The sequence below is a fragment of the Mytilus californianus genome, unplaced genomic scaffold (genome assembly GCF_021869535.1).
Source record: "Mytilus californianus isolate M0D057914Y unplaced genomic scaffold, xbMytCali1.0.p SCAF_4, whole genome shotgun sequence".
NCBI lineage: Eukaryota > Metazoa > Mollusca > Bivalvia > Mytilida > Mytilidae > Mytilus > Mytilus californianus.
In genome coordinates, this window is record NW_026262690.1 from 3,441,588 (window position 1) to 3,462,881 (window position 21,294).

At 33.0% G+C, this 21,294-nt stretch overlaps 1 protein-coding gene across 1 annotated transcript; it reads right to left on the reverse strand.

Moving 5' to 3' along the window:
• Positions 1 to 10,831: 10,831 nt before the first annotated feature.
• On the reverse strand, positions 10,832 to 21,076 carry LOC127737312 (uncharacterized). Its single transcript, XM_052247902.1, has 4 exons — positions 20,917 to 21,076; positions 14,346 to 14,448; positions 12,838 to 12,914; positions 10,832 to 11,445 (listed from the first exon to the last, which is right to left on the reverse strand). Exons 1-4 carry the CDS (start codon positions 20,963 to 20,965, stop codon positions 11,321 to 11,323), a joined length of 354 nt encoding a protein of 117 aa, XP_052103862.1. The 5' UTR covers positions 20,966 to 21,076; the 3' UTR covers positions 10,832 to 11,320.
• Positions 21,077 to 21,294: the final 218 nt, after the last annotated feature.

Below are 21,294 nucleotides of genomic sequence, written 5' to 3' on the forward strand. Positions count from 1 at the left end.
CTTTGCATCGGAATTAAACACATTTATTCTAAAACCAGTTGTTGGCATGACACGGGTTATGTTCTTCTCATATATTTTATGATGGTATAATACTAAACCCCTAACAGGAGGGATTGTGCCTGATATTCATATGATGAAGACATAATCTTTCAATCAGTTAAATTGAGGTCTGGAGCTGGCATGTCAGTAACTGCTAGTAGTCTGTTGTTATTTATGTATTATTGTCATTTTGTTTATTTTCTTTTGTTTCCTATTCTGACATCGGACTCGGACTTCTCTTAAACTGAGTTTTACTGTGCGTACTGTTGTGCGTTTGTTTTTTCTACATTGGCTAGAGGTATAGGGGAAGGGTTGAGATCTCAAAAAACATGTTTAACCCCGCCGCATTTTTGCGCCTGTCCCAAGTCAGGAGCCTCTAGCCTTTGTTAGTCTTGTATCATTTTTAATCTTAGTTTCTTGTGTTTAATTTGGAATTTAGTATGACGTCCATTTTCACTGAACTAGTATACATATTTGTTTAGGGGCCAGCTGAAGGACGCCTCCGGGTGCGGGAGTTTCTCGCTGCATTGAAGACCCATTGGTGGCCTTCGGCTGTTGTCTGCTCTATGGTCGGGTTGTTGTCTCTTTGACACATTCTCCATTTCCATTCTCAATTTTATTTTAAATTTTACTGGTTAATTGCATTTGACCTATGTTTAGCGTCCTTATTTCAAATGATTTTTAAAATCATCATATAGGTCAATAACAAAATACAAAACTGTTTCCCAAAGGTGATGCAAATCATTATTAAAGTATGCAATCCGACAATAATTCCCCCAAGTAGTATGTCCTCTTCTTAATCCAACTTGTGCGTTTGCTATTTGGTAGATCTCGAAAAAAAAAAATATATACTGTCCTCTTGGTCGATCTCGGAAAGAATATTAAACTGTCTTCTTCTTAATCCAGCTTGTGCTTTTGCTATTTGTTAGATCTCGGAAAGAATTATATACTGTTCTCTTGGTCTATCTTAGAAAGAATATTATACTGTTCTCTTCTTAATCCAGCCTGTGCGTTTGCTATTTGATAGATCTCGGAAAGAATTATAAACTGTCCTCTTCTTAATCTTGCTTCTGTGTTTGCTATTTGGTCGATATTTATAAGAATATTAAACTGTCCTCTTCTTAATTCAGCTCGTGCGTTTGCTTTTTGGTCGATCTCGGAAAGAATTTTTAACTGTCCTCTTGTTAGTCCAGCTTGTGTGTTTGCTATTTAGTCGATCACGGAAACAATATGATACGTTTTATTTGGATTTGCACAAAACTTTTTACTAAATCTAAATTAAAAGTTTGTCATAATATAATTATGGTTTTTCTGTCTGTCCATCTGTTTACATATCGTACAACAGGAACTAGAAAATGATTTGATCAAATTTTATGAAACTCGTATACAGTAGTTAGGACAGTGGAAAACAAGCTTCCTCTGGATTTTTTAAAATTGTTCGATTGTCGTTTCAAAGTTTCCGAACAAAAAGCGTCGGATTTAAAGCATTTTTGTCAAATATCAGACACTAACTCTACTTTGCTGAAATTTATTTCCTTAAATTTTACACTGTTGTAAAGATTTATAAAATGACCCCTTTTCGATTAAAACAATCTGCAGAGATGGTAGACTTTTATCGTCAGATAAAAGTTTTTTTTCTCAATTACCCCCAGGTCGATTTACCTGATATTTTTTCGATATTGTCGGTTTAAGTAAAATTAATCTATTGTTTGGTTAAAAAAAAAGTTTCCGTTTATCATCACAGAGTATTGAAAACTTCCTGAGTAATCACTTTTTCCTGCAAATACGATTAGGATCCGTGTAAATAGTGTCCCATGTATTCTAAGAAGGTAATTTCTCACCATAGCAAAAGTGTAATCTGAAAAAAAAACATTTGAATCTGGACAGCGGGTAGGAATTGCAACATTGCCCCGATGTAAAGAGTCATGCTAAAATTTAAAAAAACAAGTTTTAAACATATTGATTAAATAATGAATGTATTTTTTACAACATACTTACCATGTACTGAAGAAATAAGTAGCAGACTAATAAGAAATAATGCTTCCATTTTATCTTTGAAGATTTGTAAAGATAATTTTCGGCTAGTAATTATAATACCCTAAGTATAAACGTTTTTCTTCCTTTACTTTGATAATCTATATTTGATCCAAATGAAAAATAATTTTTACTATTATTATGTTCATCTACTAAATAAATTCTGTACTTGTTATGTATATTGTTTTATTAAATCTTCTTTTATGTAGCGTTTTGTACCTTATATTTAACTTGATAGGTCTTTTAATGACAACATACAAGACAGTATCTTAAATCTAAAATCTATTAACCTGATTTTACATATTGGTACATTGAATATGTGTTACACCTAACCATCTCAGCCCAATAGACTGACTCTTTACACAATACCACAATGGCTATCATCGCAATCACAACTACCTTGACTAATTTGTAACATAACGCCATTATAACTAAAACACACAAACTATTAAAATACTGATATTATTTTATTGGAACGCGTTTGATGAGTATCACTAAATGTTTTGAACCTTCGCTTTTGCCTGAAAGGGAAGAAATATTTGATAGTCATTATAGTCAATAAAGTTATACACTCTTCTGGTTCATTCTTCCGAACATTAAACTTTTCTGAATACTGAAGTCCTTTTCGTATTGAATTACGCACCATAGCATTTTAGTTTATTAGATTAGGCTACTATGCACTGTCATCATAAATCAAATACTGCGGTGTGTACGGGACCATTTGAAAATGGCATATAACGTATTAGGTAATTGAAATCACTCGTAATGAAATTAACTGAGTACGAAATGCTGTAATCTATGACAAAATCTACAACAGGACCACTAGAAAAAAAAAGAAAAATAATTCGAAAGCTGGGCGCTAAATGTCCAAAATAAGACTAAACAGAAAAGTCGTCCCTTCTGTAGTCAATTTTGCCTGTAATAGTTGGAAGCTTAGTTTCTAAACAATTCTTTAATTGATTATCGGAAACTTAAAGAAATATTTGCTATAGCTCATTTCGGTGGCGAAACACTGAAAATATTTAAACGAATAAATATCAATTGAAAAATAAAATATAAAAATTAGTATATCCTGCTCCTGGGGTTTAGATTAAAAGACGCACCAAACCAATACGATAAAACAAAAGGAAAAACATCATTGGATTGCTGTGATAACTTTCCTCAATAATCTTAATTTTGACTTTTAAAAGCGCTCATCTACGTTTTAAGGATATCTTTATTTATTCGTGTAAATATGAATAAGTCTTCCATCAACAGCGTGTATTTTGTAATCCATGTGGAATGCGAATGTATGCTGCTTGTCACAACCTCACCCAACTCCTTAAACTTCTTAGAACAAATATCTCTCTTTGACACAGTTTATGGTATTGCGCTTAATACTTTTCCTGTTCTCGTATAGGATACTGGTATATTAGGATTGCACAACATGTGAATGTTTTTGATTTAAATGAGGATATTATCTTAAGATGACCGTTCCTGAAATTATATAAGCTATTTTCAAATGTTGTTTTAAAGTTTCTTGGACTAAAATTTTGGATTTGAGCGCTGCCGATGATGGCTAATTCAGAAAAGCGTATTGGATGCACGAATTTTATATATTCCAAGATCTGTTTGGTTGACTATTATTCCCCGAGGGTATCATGAGCTCAGTAGTCAGGGCTTCGGTCTCTGCATGATTTATAACAAACCTCTTAGACAACTTTGGCTATTTTTATGCCCCTTCTGGTCATCTAGCGTTTCCCGTCATTAGAAACTTATACATGTACAACCTTAAGTTCCTAATGAAGGTAATTCTATAAAAACGCTTCTGTCGCACGAAATTTATCAAAGTGTTATTTTTATTTAATACAGCAACTGGGCATATTTAAGAATCAGTTCTTGCTATAACAACTGTATTGTCCATGTCTTAGTTAATTCCAGCTTTTAAGAAGGAATATTTTGTTCTCCATTTTTTCCGTTGGTTGATAAAGTCTAATGTTTGATTTTGTCAGTTTTTATGGACTTACCCTTTTTGGATTTACTTTGAAGTTCGCTATTTTTCTTAATTCTGTTTTCTTAAATGAGATGGTAACTGTATCATAAAATTTCTGTGTACTTCATAGTAAACTAAATAGATTGTTTAAAATCCGTAATTGAATTATTTGATATACCGAGCTTATATATCGCTTTGTTGGTAATTGATTCTTCATGGTAATTTAGTTTTGATTAACATCTAGCTCCACCTACTTGGACTATTGACAAAAACAATCATTTGAAACAAATCATTATTGAGATAAAGATCGTGTTCCCATTTCTGTCGTAAAACCCCATATCAATAAATCCGATCAATTAGTTCCAGATAGAAGCCAAATAAGTGCGAAACAAGGGGTATGAGAGAAAGGGACCTTATTTGTGCCCAACATCAAGTCCTTAATTTGAAGACTAAAAGAGATTCAAATTGATACACATGGTTCGGCTTTGGAATTTAGTACCAAATATTGATATTTGTGACGTCACAGAATTCCGGACTATTCTACTGTCGGTCAAAGAGAGGCAAACGATAACAAAGAGACATTCAAACTCATAAGTCAAAAATACAATGACAACGCAATGGCTAAAAAAAAGACAAACAGACAAACAACAGTATACAAAACACAACATAGAAAACTAAAGGCTGAGCAACACGAACCCCATCAAAAACTGGAGGTGATCTCAGGTGCTCCGAAAGGGTAAGCAAATCATGTTCCACATGTGGCACCCGTCGTGTTGCTCATGTACAAACCAGGTGATAAGTCTAAATCGGTAGGTCACATTTGGGGAAAAGGGAAAAGGGGACGGGATTGTAGTTTTGAACATATCCGTCGTCATCTGTGAAACAGATATTCCATAACGGTTAACTAACTCGTAATGGCGTCCGTAAAATTTACGTAGGGATGATTTCAACTTCACCACTTGGAACTCTTAGTTTAATAGCTTTCTTGTGAGTAGCAACCCTCTATCAAGGATATCATGATCGGTAAAGAACGAATACGATCAAATTCCGGTTGAAAGTGCTATCGTTAAATTATATGATAAGTATTGAAGGATTTCGGGTAATTCATTAGTTTTTTGTATGTCTACAATGAAGGTTTATCCGTGCTTTCTTATAACATGTTGCAAACATAGGTTTTTGTGTCTGTTTTTGGATTCATTAAAGTTTTGGTACAGTTTTTCGTTATAGGAAGACTGTTTTTCTTTTCTGCTGAGCTTAATTTGATATTTGCTTCTACCAGCTTAAGACTTTTTCGGACGTCAATAAATTTTGTTCATTTTACTCTTGAGGATCCAGTCTTTCTATGAATTGGTTTATATAAAGTATGCAGCTCAGACTAAGGTAAGAAATCTCTCAAGATAATTTGAACTTAGATTATTTAGTTATACAATTAATATATTTTTGTCTTTTTGAGGAGAACGGGAATGAGGTTATGGTTTCGGGAGTGTTTTCGGCAGTTGCAATGGTCGTAATTTTACTGGTTATTACGTCTGCATCAGTTTTTGCTAGTAAATTTCCTTTTTGCATTGTATTTTTTTCTGAGTTTAATTAAGCGTTGTTGCTTTCTTCATAGATTTTTTTACTTGATTTCCCGCGCCAAACTCCTATAAAACAAAAAAAAATAAAATCATGCTGTTTCAAATTGTGAACCACTGAAAAATATTACTTTCTTGCAATCTTTCGAAAGATTGGTTTTTGCTTAAGTTTAGTTAACACAACTCTCTAAAGATAATAATGAATGTTATCGCCCTCACAAGTACCAATAATGAGGGGTGTTTTAATTTTACAAACCGGAGATTAGTGGTCCGTTCGGGGTGTGACCAGCATTGGATTTCAAATACATAAAAATACACAACTATTTGTTTTCTAAATTGTGTGATGTGAAAGAAAATAATGGTAGTGAGTCAATAAAATTTTGCAACTATGTATGTTTTAAGCACTTAAATGCTTACTTTTGTATACATCGTCATTAAAGATTGGCTGCAGCTACAACGATCTGTTAAGACCCAAATACTGGTAAGCACCTTTCCTACCTCCATGATATGTTGTTCTCCCCGCAGCTAAAAATCCCAAACAACATCGTTTTTGTGTATAAATCACATTACATAAACTGCTTGATAAAGGAATTAAAGAAATTCCTCGAATGTGACATACCGAATTAGACTTAACACAGGTTTTATACTTACACGAGCAACACGACGGGTGCCACATATGGAGCAGGATCTTCTTGTCCTTCCGGAACATATGAGATCCCCCGGTGTTTTTTTTTTTTGGGGGGGGGGGGGGGTTCGTCTTGCTCATTCTTTAATTTTCTAAGTTGTGTTTTTTTGCAATGTTGTTTGTCTTTTCGTCGATTTTCGTTTTTGCCATGGCATTGTCAAATTGATTGTTTTCGATTTATGAGTTGAAATATCCCTTTGGTATCTTTCGACTTTTTTTTGTACCCACACAACGGTCTTTCATAATAACACATATGACTGTCTTCACATGTGGTTCAACAGAGGTTAGTCGATACTAGCGCTATTACTGAATTTACTATATGGTAAACCTTTAGATGAGAAAAACTGACCGATGCCGAGATTGTCTTGGAATACAGGTTATTCGAATAGAAAATCAGACAAAAACAAACTACAAATGTTATCAATACAGTTCGATAGGATCTGATTTGTCACTTGTACTGGTTCCGACTTATATAAGACCATAAAATTATAAAGAGTCGGACTTGTTTATTGAACGGATCATAATTTATTTAAGAATAATGGAAGGGTCTGGTTATCAAGTGCACTGGTCCTTTATCATATAGGATAAAAAGGAATAACACAAATGTCAATGTACTGTTTCTAATTTAAAATTCCGAAGCTATTATCAGCCCAATAGACTGTACTTCGGTATCGAAATGACAATACAGATATTGTTTTATTTACTGATTTGTATGATTCATATAAATTAAGGAATGTATCTCCTTCATGCTAGCTATAATTTCGTGTTTCGTCTTTTGCTATACTTTTTGGGTTTTTTTTTGTTTTGGTTTATCATCTCTTCAACATTTGTGTGTATTGTTATTTTTTTTTAATATTTTAGTATCGATCATCATAATTCATCACTGATAATACTTTATTTGTTAAAATTTACATCTGGTCAGTTAAGTAAGAAACGTTAATGCTATTTCAAAGGATTTCATAGCGTTTAAATTTGTAACTATTTCATCATTATGTCATTTAATAATATTCTTTCACCTTATACCATTCATTTAGACTCTGAGCGTAATCAATATGTCTTGAAATCTTGAAAATTGTAAGGAAACTATAAACTTTTATCATCGATTTCACCTTGAACATTCCGTTCAATGAGGTATGGGTAGGTTCACTGCTCTCTACGATTTTAAAATACTGTGTGAAAAAATAACTACAATACAATACTGTTTGATATGTCTATAACATTTTCCGCAATGAAGACATCCAAAGTGGAAGTTTAACTTTAAAATCCGAGATGTTGGGACTTTGAAGGTAAACAATTTTTCAGGACTTAAAGCTGGATACGAAATGAATTTAAACCAAACAGAAGTTCTCTCACTAAATAATTTAAAATTTGGTGACTATGTTGACCGAACGCATCTATCCCATCGAACTTGAGATAAAGGATCCAACAGATACAGTTACGTCTGCCACATATCTTGACTTACATCTAGAAATTGATGATGAGAGTCGGTTGAAAACAAAACTTTACGACAAAAGAGATGATTTTAGCTTCCCAATTGTGAACTTTCCATTTCTATGTAGCAACATTCCAGCAGCGCCTGCATATGGAGTATATATCTCCTAGTTGATACGATATTCCAGGGCTTGTATTTCCTATCATGATTTCCTTGATAGAGGATTGCTGCTCACAAGGAAGCTATTAAACCAAGAGTTCAAAGTAGTGAAGAATATTGATATTTGAGAATTTCATACATTGTTAATTGTTTCCCTTTGGACTATAATTATGGAAGCGATAGATTCTTAAAATTCTCAATCCCAACATTTGCCATTTTTAATTTACATATTTTTCTCGTAATCTACCGTCAAATTCACAGTTGACATTTCGTAACTAAGAAGGCGCCATGTTGACTTCCTGAAATCAGTAAATGTGCGAATAATGCAATATAATAGAAAATAAAACAACAGCCACACATTTTAATGCAATATTATCCTAATTTGGAGGGTTAGCGAAACGGAAAAACCTTCAGCTTTGGATTTTTAATTCGTATCAAGTCAGGTTTTGAAATGACTTTAATGCGCGAAAAACATTAATGGAATTCGCAGAATTTTATTTTATTTTGATTTTGTAAAATTTTCCGAGCTCTAATGCATTAATTATTGTTGTTATGCCTCAGATTTAGAATAAAAGTACTGTATTTTTGTTTTCAATTGCAATTTGTAACACAGCGAAATCGGCATAGCGTTTGCACATAGGTTACGATACATGTAGATTTACGTGGGAGGTATTTTGTAACAGCCATTATTATGTACATCTCTGCGTCTGTGCTAAGTAAAAGCGAAAGAAGCACGTCATATTAGAATGATTATTATACACGTTATAGAAAACGAAGAACATCAACCGTCATTATACTGCATACCAAAACTTCACAAAACTCTTTATAAAGAACGATACATAGCTGGATCATCAAGAAGTTCAACTAAACATCTTTCTAAAGTGCTGACCACTATTCTTTCTACAGTAAAAGATGGCCTTCAAAAATATTGTGATGAAATATATTCAACCAGTGATGTCAATCAGATGTGGATTCTTAAAAACTCTAAAGATCTACTGCTAAATCTTAAATCTCAATCTCTGCAATTTTGCAGCAACATTAAAACTTTTGATTTTTCTACGCTTTACTCTACTATTCTCCATGCTAAATTGAAAGAGCGACTTCACCATTTCATCAAACAGAGTTTTTTTTCTATAAAAATGGGAATCGTAGATATACATTTCCTTTTTTGGGTTATAATAGTTCTTATTTTGTGAAGAACCACACTGATTCTATCAGAAAATATACTAAAGAAGATATTATCAAAATGCTGGACTTTTTGATCGACAATATATTTGTTGGGTTTGGAGGATTGATATTTCAACAGACAGTCGGTATTCCGATGGGTACTAATTGTGCACCCCTACTGGCCGTTTTTTTTTTGCATTCGTATGAAACAGAATTCATTCAGAACCTTCAAAAAGACAAAAAAAAAAAAGCAACTCGTGAAAATCTTTACTTTTACCTTCAAATATATTGATGATGTCCTATCACTGAATAACCCATATTTCAGTCAGTACTTACATCTCATATATCCCAGTGAACTTGAAATTAAGGATACTACTGATACTAGAAGGACCTTGATCTTTTCCTCTATATTGACACAGATGGACGTCTTCACATTAAAATCTATGACAAACAGGACGATTTCAACTTCCCAATTATCAATTTCCCATTTCTCAGCAGTAACATACCTTCTGCCCCATTGTATGGGGTTTACATATCTCAGATAATACGTTACGCTCGTGCATGTTCATACTATAAGGATTTCATATACAGGAGTGTTCTCCTTACTCAGAAACTGCTTAAACAGAGTTATGAGGAGGAAAGATTAAAAATGACACTCCGTAAAATTTACAGACAACATCACGATTTGATTAATCTCTACGATGTGTCTGTGTCTAAACTAACTAACGACATTTTTACCACGTCTTAGATTGTGGTTTTACCATCTACGTCGTCTGGTCTGCTAAGTACCGAACGTGACCTATTCCCGAATATGACTGTTTTCCCGAGTGGGAATTCGCATTGCTATTAGACGTGACTCGGTATTTATACATCCAACATTCATGTATTTAGTTATGATGTTTCGTTTGTTATTTTAGTTGGATATTGTGTTATGTCTTATCGTTTGTGGTTTGAATTCTATTTTTATTTTCTACATGTATGTAAAAGTTACGATAATTAATCAGCTAGTTCATTATATGCTTTTTGGTTTAAAGCTACTATATGCACAGGATTAATTTGTTTTTACAGTTTTGATTTAGAAGAAAAATCGACATGGTTAGAAAATATAAATAATTATGCCATTACTAACGCAATTCTATATTAATATTCTTGTAATGGTTAGAAAATACATAAAGTAACACCATTACAAACTTAATCCCAAATTTATATTCTATTTTTAGAAATTTACATGTGACGTCACTTTTTGTGGCGTTGATACTTCTTGTGACGTATAATTCCATTATGGTGTAAATGAGAGGTGTCCGTTGTTATTCTGTGGTTTACATGTTGTAATGTACTATTATATTATTTATTTATGCATGTCTCTGTCCTGAGTGTTCTTGCGTCTAGTTGTAAAAGAGGGGCGAAAGATACCAAAGAGACATTCAAACTCATAAGTCGAAAATAAACTGACAACTAATGTATTTCTGTCACGTAATGTTGTCATTTTAGCGGTATTTTTAACATTGCCATATAAGCGAGAGGTTTGGCTAAACATAAAACCAGGTTCAACCCACCATTTTTTCTTAAAATGTCCTGTACCAAGTCGGGAATATGGCAGTTGTTGTTAAATAGTCTGTTTCTTTGTATGTTGGCGTTTGTTTTTGTAGCAGTTCAGTGTTTATGTTGTTCCGTTGTTTTCCTTTTATAGTTGACGTGTTTCCCTCGGTTTTGGTTTGTGACCCGGATTTGTTTCATTTAAATCGATTTATGACTATTGAACAGCGGTACACTACTGTTACCTTTATTTATAGTATGTTACAAAATAATTTTGAAAGTTTGAGTCAATGCGATGATCATGCATTTGGCAGCTAACTCACTTTAAAAAAAAAAGTGTAAATATTTGCATCAAAACCCCTGTGTATACCTTTGAATTGGGTGTTCTAATTTAAATGTAAAATTTGTTGGTGTACACAAACTTACTGTATAAAATCTCCCTTAAAGCTAACAATTACAAGAAAGTCTATTTTGGAAGTTTATGTTTAATAAATCTACTATTCTAGCGATTTATGATTTAGAGGCCTGAAACAGGATAATACTATCATACGTTTATTTTCTTTACTGTAAAACGGGAACGTATTAAAATCAAATACACACAATGAAATATCGATAAATAGAATAAACGTCTAGTTCCTGAAACAGCAGCTGTAGCACAAATGTTATTGTTTAGTGGGTGGATATGCTAGATCCGGGGCTGGCTGTGCAAAACTGCTTGGTTGTCAGTACTGTGGTTGACCGTATGCAGGCGGTTGTCCATAAGCTGGCTGTCCATACTGTTGTTGTCCAACTACTGTGGTGTGGGCACCTGGATGTGCTACAACAGTTCCAACGGTACCTTTCTTCGCTGTGTACAAAAACATTTTCAAGTTAATTCAAGATAAAGTTTTATAAGTATAGGAGTGTGATATGATAGCCAATGAAACAACTATCAAGAACAGTCCAAAAGACGAGGATGAAAATGACTTTAAGTCACCACCAATGAGCAATATCCAAATCGTAAAAAAGGATATGAAAGTCTCTGACCTGACAAAAAACAAGAGCCTGATTTATGATTAAAACAACAGCCTAGTTTATGCTTAAACCTATTCACAAAAACAGAACAGAATACGGCAGACAGCAACCAACGACTACCACTGAATCTCATCCTCCTGAATTGAGATTAACACATCAAGAATTTTACAGGGTTAAACATGATTGCGAGCGCTCAATCCATCCATAACTTGGGACAGTGGTGCAACAGAACAAATCGTAAGATATGTCAGATCAACACGAAGCAAAGAAGAAAAATCTAACAAATGACAAAAATTACCCAAAAAATTATCGATCTTAGAGTTCTCGCAGTTACTGACAGCTAGCTCAAAGCTGGTTTCAACTAATAAGAGACTCAAATATCAATCAGTACACACAAAACGGATTTAGTGTAAAGGCGTCTTAAACAGTCTTGGAAAAGCATGACATTAAAAGTTTGGACAGCATATAGAACTATACTTGTTCGTGACTGTATAACAAAATTTGTTTAGTTTATCGAGGGTTCGTGTTGCTCAGTCTTTAGTTTTCTATGTTGTGTTTTGTGTGCTGTTGTATGTCTTTTGGTATTTTTCTTTTTTGGTCATGGCGTTGTCAGTTTGTTTTCGACTTCTGAGTTTGAATGTCCCTCTGGAAACTTTCGCCTCTCTATAATTGACTTGATCATTTTATGAATGTTTCATTTTAGTGTACACATGCACATATAAAGTTTTTACAATATTGTAACGATTAAAAAACATTGTTCAAAAATATCATCTGTATTTCATGTGCAAAGATTACCCCACTACAAATTTGCAGAGCACATTTTTTGGAAACTTCTGAAACCCAGCTTCAGCATCGGTAATTGTCTCCTTCTTTGAAGACATTTTCTCTTTATCAGTTTAAACTTGATTTGTTTTAAGTAACCGTTGTATTCAATAATGCTTCAAACCTCAAGCATATTTCTTTAAATGAATGTATATATGTCCATTTTATTTCATTTACGTAAATTATTAATTTCGGCGCTAATTCGTCGTCTCTCGATATCTAACACGAGTTTGAAATAATGTGAATGAATCTGCTGAAATCACCTAAATAAAATGCGAATTTACTTTGATAATCACCTTTTTCAAGAAATCATTATCTGTTGTCTAACTCTAGTTAATTGAACCAATTAAATCTTTTTTCGATTTGATTTTGCTTGTACATGCGTATACTTAAATAAGCTTACATCTGCAGCAGAGGTATATGAGGACGATGAAAAAAACAAGACCAACTATAGCTCCAATGCAGGCTCCAACTAATGTTCTGAAAACAGAATATATTTCAAGTTTGTCAAAGATACATACACGAGCAAATAATTGAATACAGTAGTATCAAACTTTCTTTAGAGCGAGTCATAAAACAATCATCGTCTGATAAGTTGAGTTGTAGAACTGTCTATATCATTATGAACATTTCTTTAAAAGCTCAAGTAGTCCTTGTCAATCATCAAAATAGATTTGTAGAGAAAAACAATAACAGGCCAGTAAGTGTCTCCCTCGATACTGACAATGTATAAATGTGTTTTTATAATTCAAATTTGTGAGTAAAATTTACTGGTTTATTCATCTTTACTTTATAATCTATCATGTAACAACAATTACCATATGATTAAATAACTAATAATAAATTTAAATACACTCATTATGATGGCATGGAGGCAAATCTAAGGGTTATGTATACCTTATAGAAATTTAAACGTTTCAAAGTTCATCGTGTTAATTATCATGGTGCGTTCATTGTCCATATAACATGCAGTAGTCATCGTGCAATAATTATCCATGAAAACACTCATCTATCATCGTCCATTTATCATTTGATGTGCATTCATCTCCTTACGTATAATCAGTTTGAATTCCATAGGGTCTCTACTTAAAGGGGCATAAGTTACGAATTCGCCAACATTTTTATCTTATTTCAAACATTTATAAGTGCAGAATATAGAAAGTAAATTTCGCTATTAGCAGTCAGTTTTGTTCAATTTCGTCAAAATAAGCTCACAAATTTTCACTGGTGTATTATTGACTTGCGAGTTAATAATTCAACTCATGAATCTGTAGTCATGCAACCTTTTAATTTGACATTTAGAGGAGATGTGTGAGCACATGACCATCAGTAGTCTCATTCTTTAAAAAAGAAAAAAAATGTCAACATTAAAAAGGGAAATTAGGAAGCAACCAGGAATAAACATTTCGTGGACTGATCCGGCCCACAAAAAGTCATTCTTTTACAGGTAAAACAATGATTTACATATATTTTAAAGCTATAATATGAAATCAAACAAACCTAGAAAAATAGGATAGCACGTGTTCCCTATCTATTATTTATGTTTTAATCGGATTATATCAGAGAGAGAGAGAGGCGAAAGATACCAAAGGGACATTCAAACTCATAAGTCGAAAAAAAAACTAACAACGCCATGGCTAAAAAAGACCGTCGGCAGTCTTCGGAGGTCATCTCGATGGTTAATTAGATGACGTCTAGGCTTAAATACGTACGAAATGCCAATACATTATAGCGAGCCCATGCATTGTTAATTGTTTCTTTTATACTTTTTTGTAATTTGGATTTTCGTTTTAGTATGTTATAAATAAAATATGAGAATTTGGGTCAAATTGGTGAACATGAATTTGACAGCTCATGCCCTTTCAATCAACAAAACGACTCAAAAAATACTCAAGACATTACAGTACTTACCCAATGGATAAACAGGTTGAAGACCCGGTGCAAATGTAACCATCAGCACAGCACCAATCATATCCCGTACAAAGATAATAGCCCGACAAGAAACACGACTTACCTGTAAATTCAGTAATAGGTGTGGTTAGTTATTATAAGTCAAAGCAGTATATCATCAAATAATGATTGCTGCAAATTGTAAATGAGTCTAAATAGAGACATGTTCATCTATGCCAGATCCCCATCTCCATTTGCAGTTAAATGGACTCAATTTTTTTCATTCGTAAGACTCTATTATGGACTTATACAGAAATTTGACCTTGTACGATTTATAAGTTTTAAACTACACTGTTTAAAAAACATCGAGAAATTTCATACTGCGCTCGAAAACAATTTTTCGTTTCGAAATAAAAGAGTAAACTATGTACTGTCATGTAGTAGTGTAGTAGATTAGACGGGTGCCACACGTGGAGCAGGATCTGCTTACCCTACCAGAGCATCTGATATCACCCCCAGTTTTTGGTGGGGTTCATGTTGCTCAGTCTTTAGTTTTCTATGATGTGTTTTGAGTACTATTGATTGTCTTTTGGTCTTTTTCTTTTTTAGCCATGGCGTTGTCAGTTTATTTTCGACTTATTAGTTTGAATGTTCCTCTGGTATCTTTCGCCTCTCTTTTAGACGACCACATATATTTTAAAACGACTTGCGTATGATCCTTTTTATCTCTACGAGCAGAGTCGATTCCTAAAAACTAAATTCAAATAAAGGCAACAAAAAAGCATTTAGAATATTACAAATCAACTTGAAGGTAAACAGCAAAAAAAAGGAGAAAAATTGCATTTACTCCAAAATTTCTAGGTGCTTCGGCAGGATAAGCGACTCCTGCTATGCATGCTACACCCGCCATCTGAATCCATAATCAGCCAAAATGTCAGTAAATCAACAGATCAGACAAATTTTCTGGTATCTAAATAATTATGAATGCGAAAAAAGTATTTATAGTGAGTTGACACACAGACACACCGTTTCGGTCAACAAATTCGTTGTGACCGTAAAACTTATGCAGTGTTGATTCGTTTTGAGTCGGTTTTCCATATACCTCTGTTGAAGCAGTTTTTGAGTCAGGAGTCCGTTTAGTGTGAACATATACGAACGTAATATTTAAATTGAGATATTGAAACGCCATTCGATGAGACAGAGGGTATGGTACGCCTGAGAAATTGGATGATGACAATTGGAAAGTTGAAATCTTCACGTTTGTCCAAGCTGGTAAACTTAATAGAATAGAGAATGGAAATGGGGAATATGTCAAAGGGACAACAACCCGAATAAAGAGCAGACAACAGCCGAAGGCCACCAATGGGTCTTCAATGCAGCGAGAAAATTCCGCACCCGGAGGTCGTCCTCAACCGGCTCCTAAATAAAATTGTGTGCTAGTTCAGTGAAAATGGACGTCACCCTTAACTCCAAAACATATAAATGAACTAAAATTAAAAAACACACAAGACCAACAAAGGCCAGAGGCTCCCGACTCCGGACAGGCACAAAAATGCGGCGGAGCTAAACATGTTTTGTGAGATCTCAACCCTCCCCCTATACTTCTAGTCAATGTAGAAAAAAGAAACACATAGCAATACGCATAGTAAAACTCAGTTTAAAAGAAGTCCGAGTACGATGTCAGAATAGGTAATTAAGCTTATTTATACTTAATGGGAGCATTTTTGAAAACAGAAATTGGACAAAGTTGCTATTTGTACCTAGGGATTTTGTCCCTTCTTGGCAGCCCTCAATTGCTAGGGGATTTTCAAGTTATGTGATATGTATCAAATGATTGTTTCGTACATTGAGCATGGCACGCTTTAAGAGCAAAAAACCTTCGCATTATACGTTAAGTATTGTTCATTGAAGGCCGATGCTGAGGCTAAATTTTCCGATTCTACTCAATTCCCCGCATATATTTCCTGTGTCGGTGGAACATTATCAAATTGTTTGCAACATCCCCACCCCCCCCCCCCCCCCCCTTCTTTATCCTTCTTTTTCGTTGTATCTCATCGCCTTTTATACTGATTGGCCTGGAAAACACATTTATGTAAAGAATATGAATAAATCAGCATGATAAAGATCTTAGTACACTCGATGCACAATATTAGCAATCAGAGCACGCGAGACTAACATATTTTGTAGCCAATGCAAATACGTGTTCATAATGCGGGTTATTTTCTTCCCATATATTTTATTATTTTATGATACTTAACCCCTAACGGGAGGGATTGTGCTTGATCTTGTTATGATGAAGACATAATCTTTCAATCAGATTAATTGAGGTCTGGAGCTGGCATGTCAGTAACTGCTAGTAGTTCTTTGTTTAATTATGTATCATTGTCATTTTGCTTATTTTCTTTTGTTACCTATTCTGACATTGAACTCGGACTTCTTTCAAACTGGGTTTTACTGTGCGTATTGATGTTTGGTTGTTTATTCTACATTAGCTAGAGGTATAGGGGAGGGTTGAGATCTCAAAAACATGTTTAACCTCGCCGCATTTTTGCGCATGTCCCAAGTCAGGAGCCTCTGGCCTTTGTTAGTCTTGTATGTTTTTTTTTATTTAAGTTCATTTACATGTTTTGGAGTTTAGTGTGACGTCCATTTTCATTGAACTAGTACACATTTTTGTTTAGGGGCCGGCTGAAGCCTGACTCCGGTTGGTGGCTTCGGCTGGTTTCTGCTCTTTGGTCGGGTTGTTGTCTTTTTGGCACATTCCCCGTTTCCATTCTCAATTTTATCATAAAACGTTTATGAGCATGAAAAACAAATAGGCCTGAACTGAACATATCAATTGTTTGGATATGTTTCATGACAGGAATATACATCTTTCACTTCTACTTTATATTATGGTCGATTTTTGTATTTGTCTTTCATTTTTGCTTATGTGTTTTGTCTATATGCCTTTTTGTTTTTTGTTTGTTTTTATAGTGATTAATATTATAACACAATATTGACTGCTTTACCCCTACTTTTGACATTTTTACCTATTATATGTTTGTTTTGTTCACACATTGTTGTCAATATAATGGAATTTTATGCGACTGTCATATAAGTGAGAGGTTTAGCTAGCTATAAAACCAGGTTTAATCCACCATTTTCTACATAAGAAAATTTCTGTACCAAGTCAGGAATATGATAGTTGTTATCCATTTATTTGATGTGTTTGTGCTTTTGATTTTGCCATTTGATTAGGGACTTTCCGTTTTGAATTTTCCTCGGAGTTCAGTATTTTTGTGATCTAATTTTTTTCTGTTATATAAATTGAACGTTTAGTGCGTTGTAATTCCTGGTAAAATATACCACTTTCTTTAAAATTGTCTTTATCAATAAAATATAGTCACATTGTTTGATAGATCTTATGATTGCTTTAAACAATTTTAAGCGATAAATATGGCAAATATTTTATGCATTTTCTAAAACAGGTAACCAATAAATCTAAATTGTAAAGGGCTTGGTTCGTTAGATGAAATTTTCCAATACTTGCTAAAGCATGATATATAGACATGTATTATTCAGAATATATTCATTAACCTTTATTCTTATTTTAAAGGTGAGCTATGCAAACTAAATGCGCAAAACTGTTAAAAATTTTGAACTTTAAAGCCGAATAAGCTTATAGATCACTGATTTAAAAAGAAAGATAAGATCTTATTCATAGTCTTGTTTATTTGACGTGAATCGTATAAAGTATAATTGGACGACTTGTTCCAGATGAAAATCAATATTAACATAGTAACTTCCTTTGAAAAACCAATGTCATTTACTGGTACGATGATTTAACCGCCTATTATTGTGAATTATCGGGTATTGTTCAGGAATTCGACCTAACATTTGCGCAGAACACTTCAACGAAATTTGTAACAATACCAATCAACTCATAAAAAAGTGTTTGGTAGTGTTTTAAAAAAAAAATGTCTTCTATAACTTATTAACTCTAGATACGAAACAGATAGGTTCAAATTGTAATAAAAAAAAAAAACGTGCTTTTGAAAATTGAAAATACAAACACGCAATGTATATATAAAATTATCGATTAATTGACATTATTCTACAGCCTTACAATTACTCAATGGATCGCAAGAGAAAAAGAATAATATTAAAGGCTGCAAAAAACAACAGCATTTTCTATTTTGTTTTTAATTTTTCAAAGTACAAAATGTATGATCAATCTAGTTTCAATTTAGCTTAAGATTGTGAAAATCGAGAGATTAAAGTATCCTAAACTCAGAGAAAAAAATCAATTTTCACTTTTCTCTAACTGTAATTAATATAACCTTACAATATAGTAACTTGATGCATATAAAAAATCATTGCAGGCATTTACTGATAGTCAGAAAGATAAGAAATCAAATATCAGGGAAGTAAATCTGAACATCCCAGGATAGGTACACACAAATCATTCTTGATTTTTTGTGATGTAAGGATCGATTTAAGATATTATGCATCTATAAAAACATCTGTAAACAAACAAATCTTATATAATTTGATATCAATTTATGATAAAAAGCATAAGAAAATGCCTTGGTTGCCGTTCTGTCAATATCCAGAAACGAAACGTCTAATGCTATTTCCGTAAACAAATGATACGTCATCCGCTTACTCCGGGAACGGGAAATTAACCTATCCACATTCCTTATACAAAACCAAAACATTTAAAAAACAAAGCGTTAACTTTCTTTTCAGGCACACTTAACTCTATAGATAACATATTCGTCAACTTAACATGGTGATTTAATCCGCTTGAGATAATATGAATCTAATTTTAGGTGTAAGTCATTATGAAAAAAAGGTTTTGCAATTACTTGGATTGTTGAGCATCTATATGACCAATAGAAACCTAGAATAATATTCAAATTTGCCTTAAGTCAACCATGCCTCAAGAAAGGACCTTATTTTCTGAATATTTTTTTTAGAACTTAAGAAAAGATATATAATATTTCATGCTAGGAGCAAAGAATTGACAACTAAGCTGGTGATACACTCGGGGAGTATCAGTCCCCACGCAGAGATATCGACACAGAGCTAGAAAAGGATAATTACAAAATATGAATTTGGTTAATCCAAAGCGCTTTTCAAAATTTATAGAAAAATATACATACACTGCTTCAATTTTACAAAGAAGGTTAGTTTATTTGTTAAACTAATTGTATGGCGATAAAAGTTGAACGGGCTACATTTGTAGATAAATTAATTGATACTATAAAAGGTCCATTTGGTATCTTTCGTCTTTCTTTTTGATACTATTGCATTTTTTAAGATACGTGCTAGATTGTCGACCTTTCAATTACAAACATTTAAAGGGTAAGAATTTAAAAGCAATAAAAGGCAGAAAAGTTTTCAGATCATGTTTCACATAAAATTATCTCTCTGTACAATTTACCCTACCTTTCACATTTATCAACGCAAATATACCAATTATGAATAATACGAAATTCATGTTTCTGTCCTATACTTAAAGTTTTGAATGCTATATGCTTAAGCATTCAAACCCTTTTCAACTTAGCTTATACATAATGATATATATTTACTTCCTTTATATGCAAATGACCTCTATCATTGAAAAACTTATCAGATATCGTTTTGAATAATCGCTCCTAATAAATCTGTTTTCAATATTTCCATGGCTTTGATTAAGCAAACATACATTCAGGATGTACATTTTTTATAAAGAATTGGCAGGTAACATTTCGAAATCTAATTTACATGACCTGTTGAACAAATGAATCATTCTCAAATTAATTCATTTACCTAGACAAAGAATTTATCAAAATGTAATGCTAAGCTTGATATCAGGAATGGATGTACCAAGATATAAGGCATCTAAAAAATAGCATCATTTGTTTTGTTAACACATTGTTGTCAATATAATAGAATTTTATGCGAATGTAGTGAAGTGAGAGGTTTAGCTAGGTATAAAACCAGGTTTAATGCAACATGTCCTACTTACGGAAATGTCTGTACCACGTCAGAAATAAGACAGTTCTTTTTCATTCGTTTGATGTGTTTGAGCTTTTGTTTTTGCCATTTGATAAGGGAATTTCCAATTTGAATTTTTCCTTGGAGTTCGGTATTTTTGTTATTTTACTTTTCAATCAATAGAAAAAACTAGAGGTTACAGGCAAGTAGACGGTATCATCTGTTTTAACGGATTGAGTCAATAATCAAAGGCCAGTAAAGTGACGAAATACAACAAACATAACGAAACTGACGAAATGGATAAAAAGAATGCGTATGCAACAAAAAAAGAACATTCAAAACTAAAGCTTAAAAAACCAAACTGTTTTGTTTTATTCAATGTTGGCTTAACCATACGTTATTTTGCTTTATACATTAACGTTGACATAGTATAAATGATCAAATAAGACATTTTATTTGTCTTTGAATACGTATTAATTTGTTAATTTAAAAAGGTATCCATCTGGTATGAGCCAACATCTTTTAAATCAAACAGACTAGGTGATTTTTTTTTTCAGAATTACGACACATTTATTGCAAATTTGCTTATACAATTGTTGATTCTGAACAGTTAAACAAATGTTCTTACCGTCTACCAAAGCAACTAGCAACAGTATGATTGGAATAACGGCATCCATATCTACACCAGCACTGAAGTAAACTTATTTCGAAATAACGATTTAAATGTCTATAATTTTTGATTAATGATTAAATACCTATTGTTCAATGCATAGCTTGTTAAAGCTTGCAAATTGTCCTCCCAAATGCATTTAAACTAAAACAGGGTTTGATTATTGAAAATGAGCAAGATACTGCTTACTATAGTCATTGTTTTATGAATATGTAATAATTGTTTAAAAGTTATTTTGGTCATTTGTGTATCATTATGTAACAATTCAAAGTAACCTGTTATTGTGTATATATATATATATATAAAACGTCTGAATAATAGTCAACGATTTTTCCC

What these genes read in the sequence shown, in the direction of transcription:
- LOC127737312 (XM_052247902.1), bottom strand. Translation starts at nt 20,965, where the DNA reads ATGGATGCCGTTATTCCAATCATACTGTTGCTAGTTGCTTTGGTAGAC. An exon ending in GCTAGTTGCTTTGGTAGACG is followed by an intron (nt 14,449 to 20,916) that starts GTAAGAACATTT and finishes CTGAATTTACAG; the next exon opens with GTAAGTCGTGTTTCTTGTCG. An exon ending in CATATACCTCTGCTGCAGAT is followed by an intron (nt 11,446 to 12,837) that starts GTAAGCTTATTT and finishes TTTTGTACACAG; the next exon opens with CGAAGAAAGGTACCGTTGGA.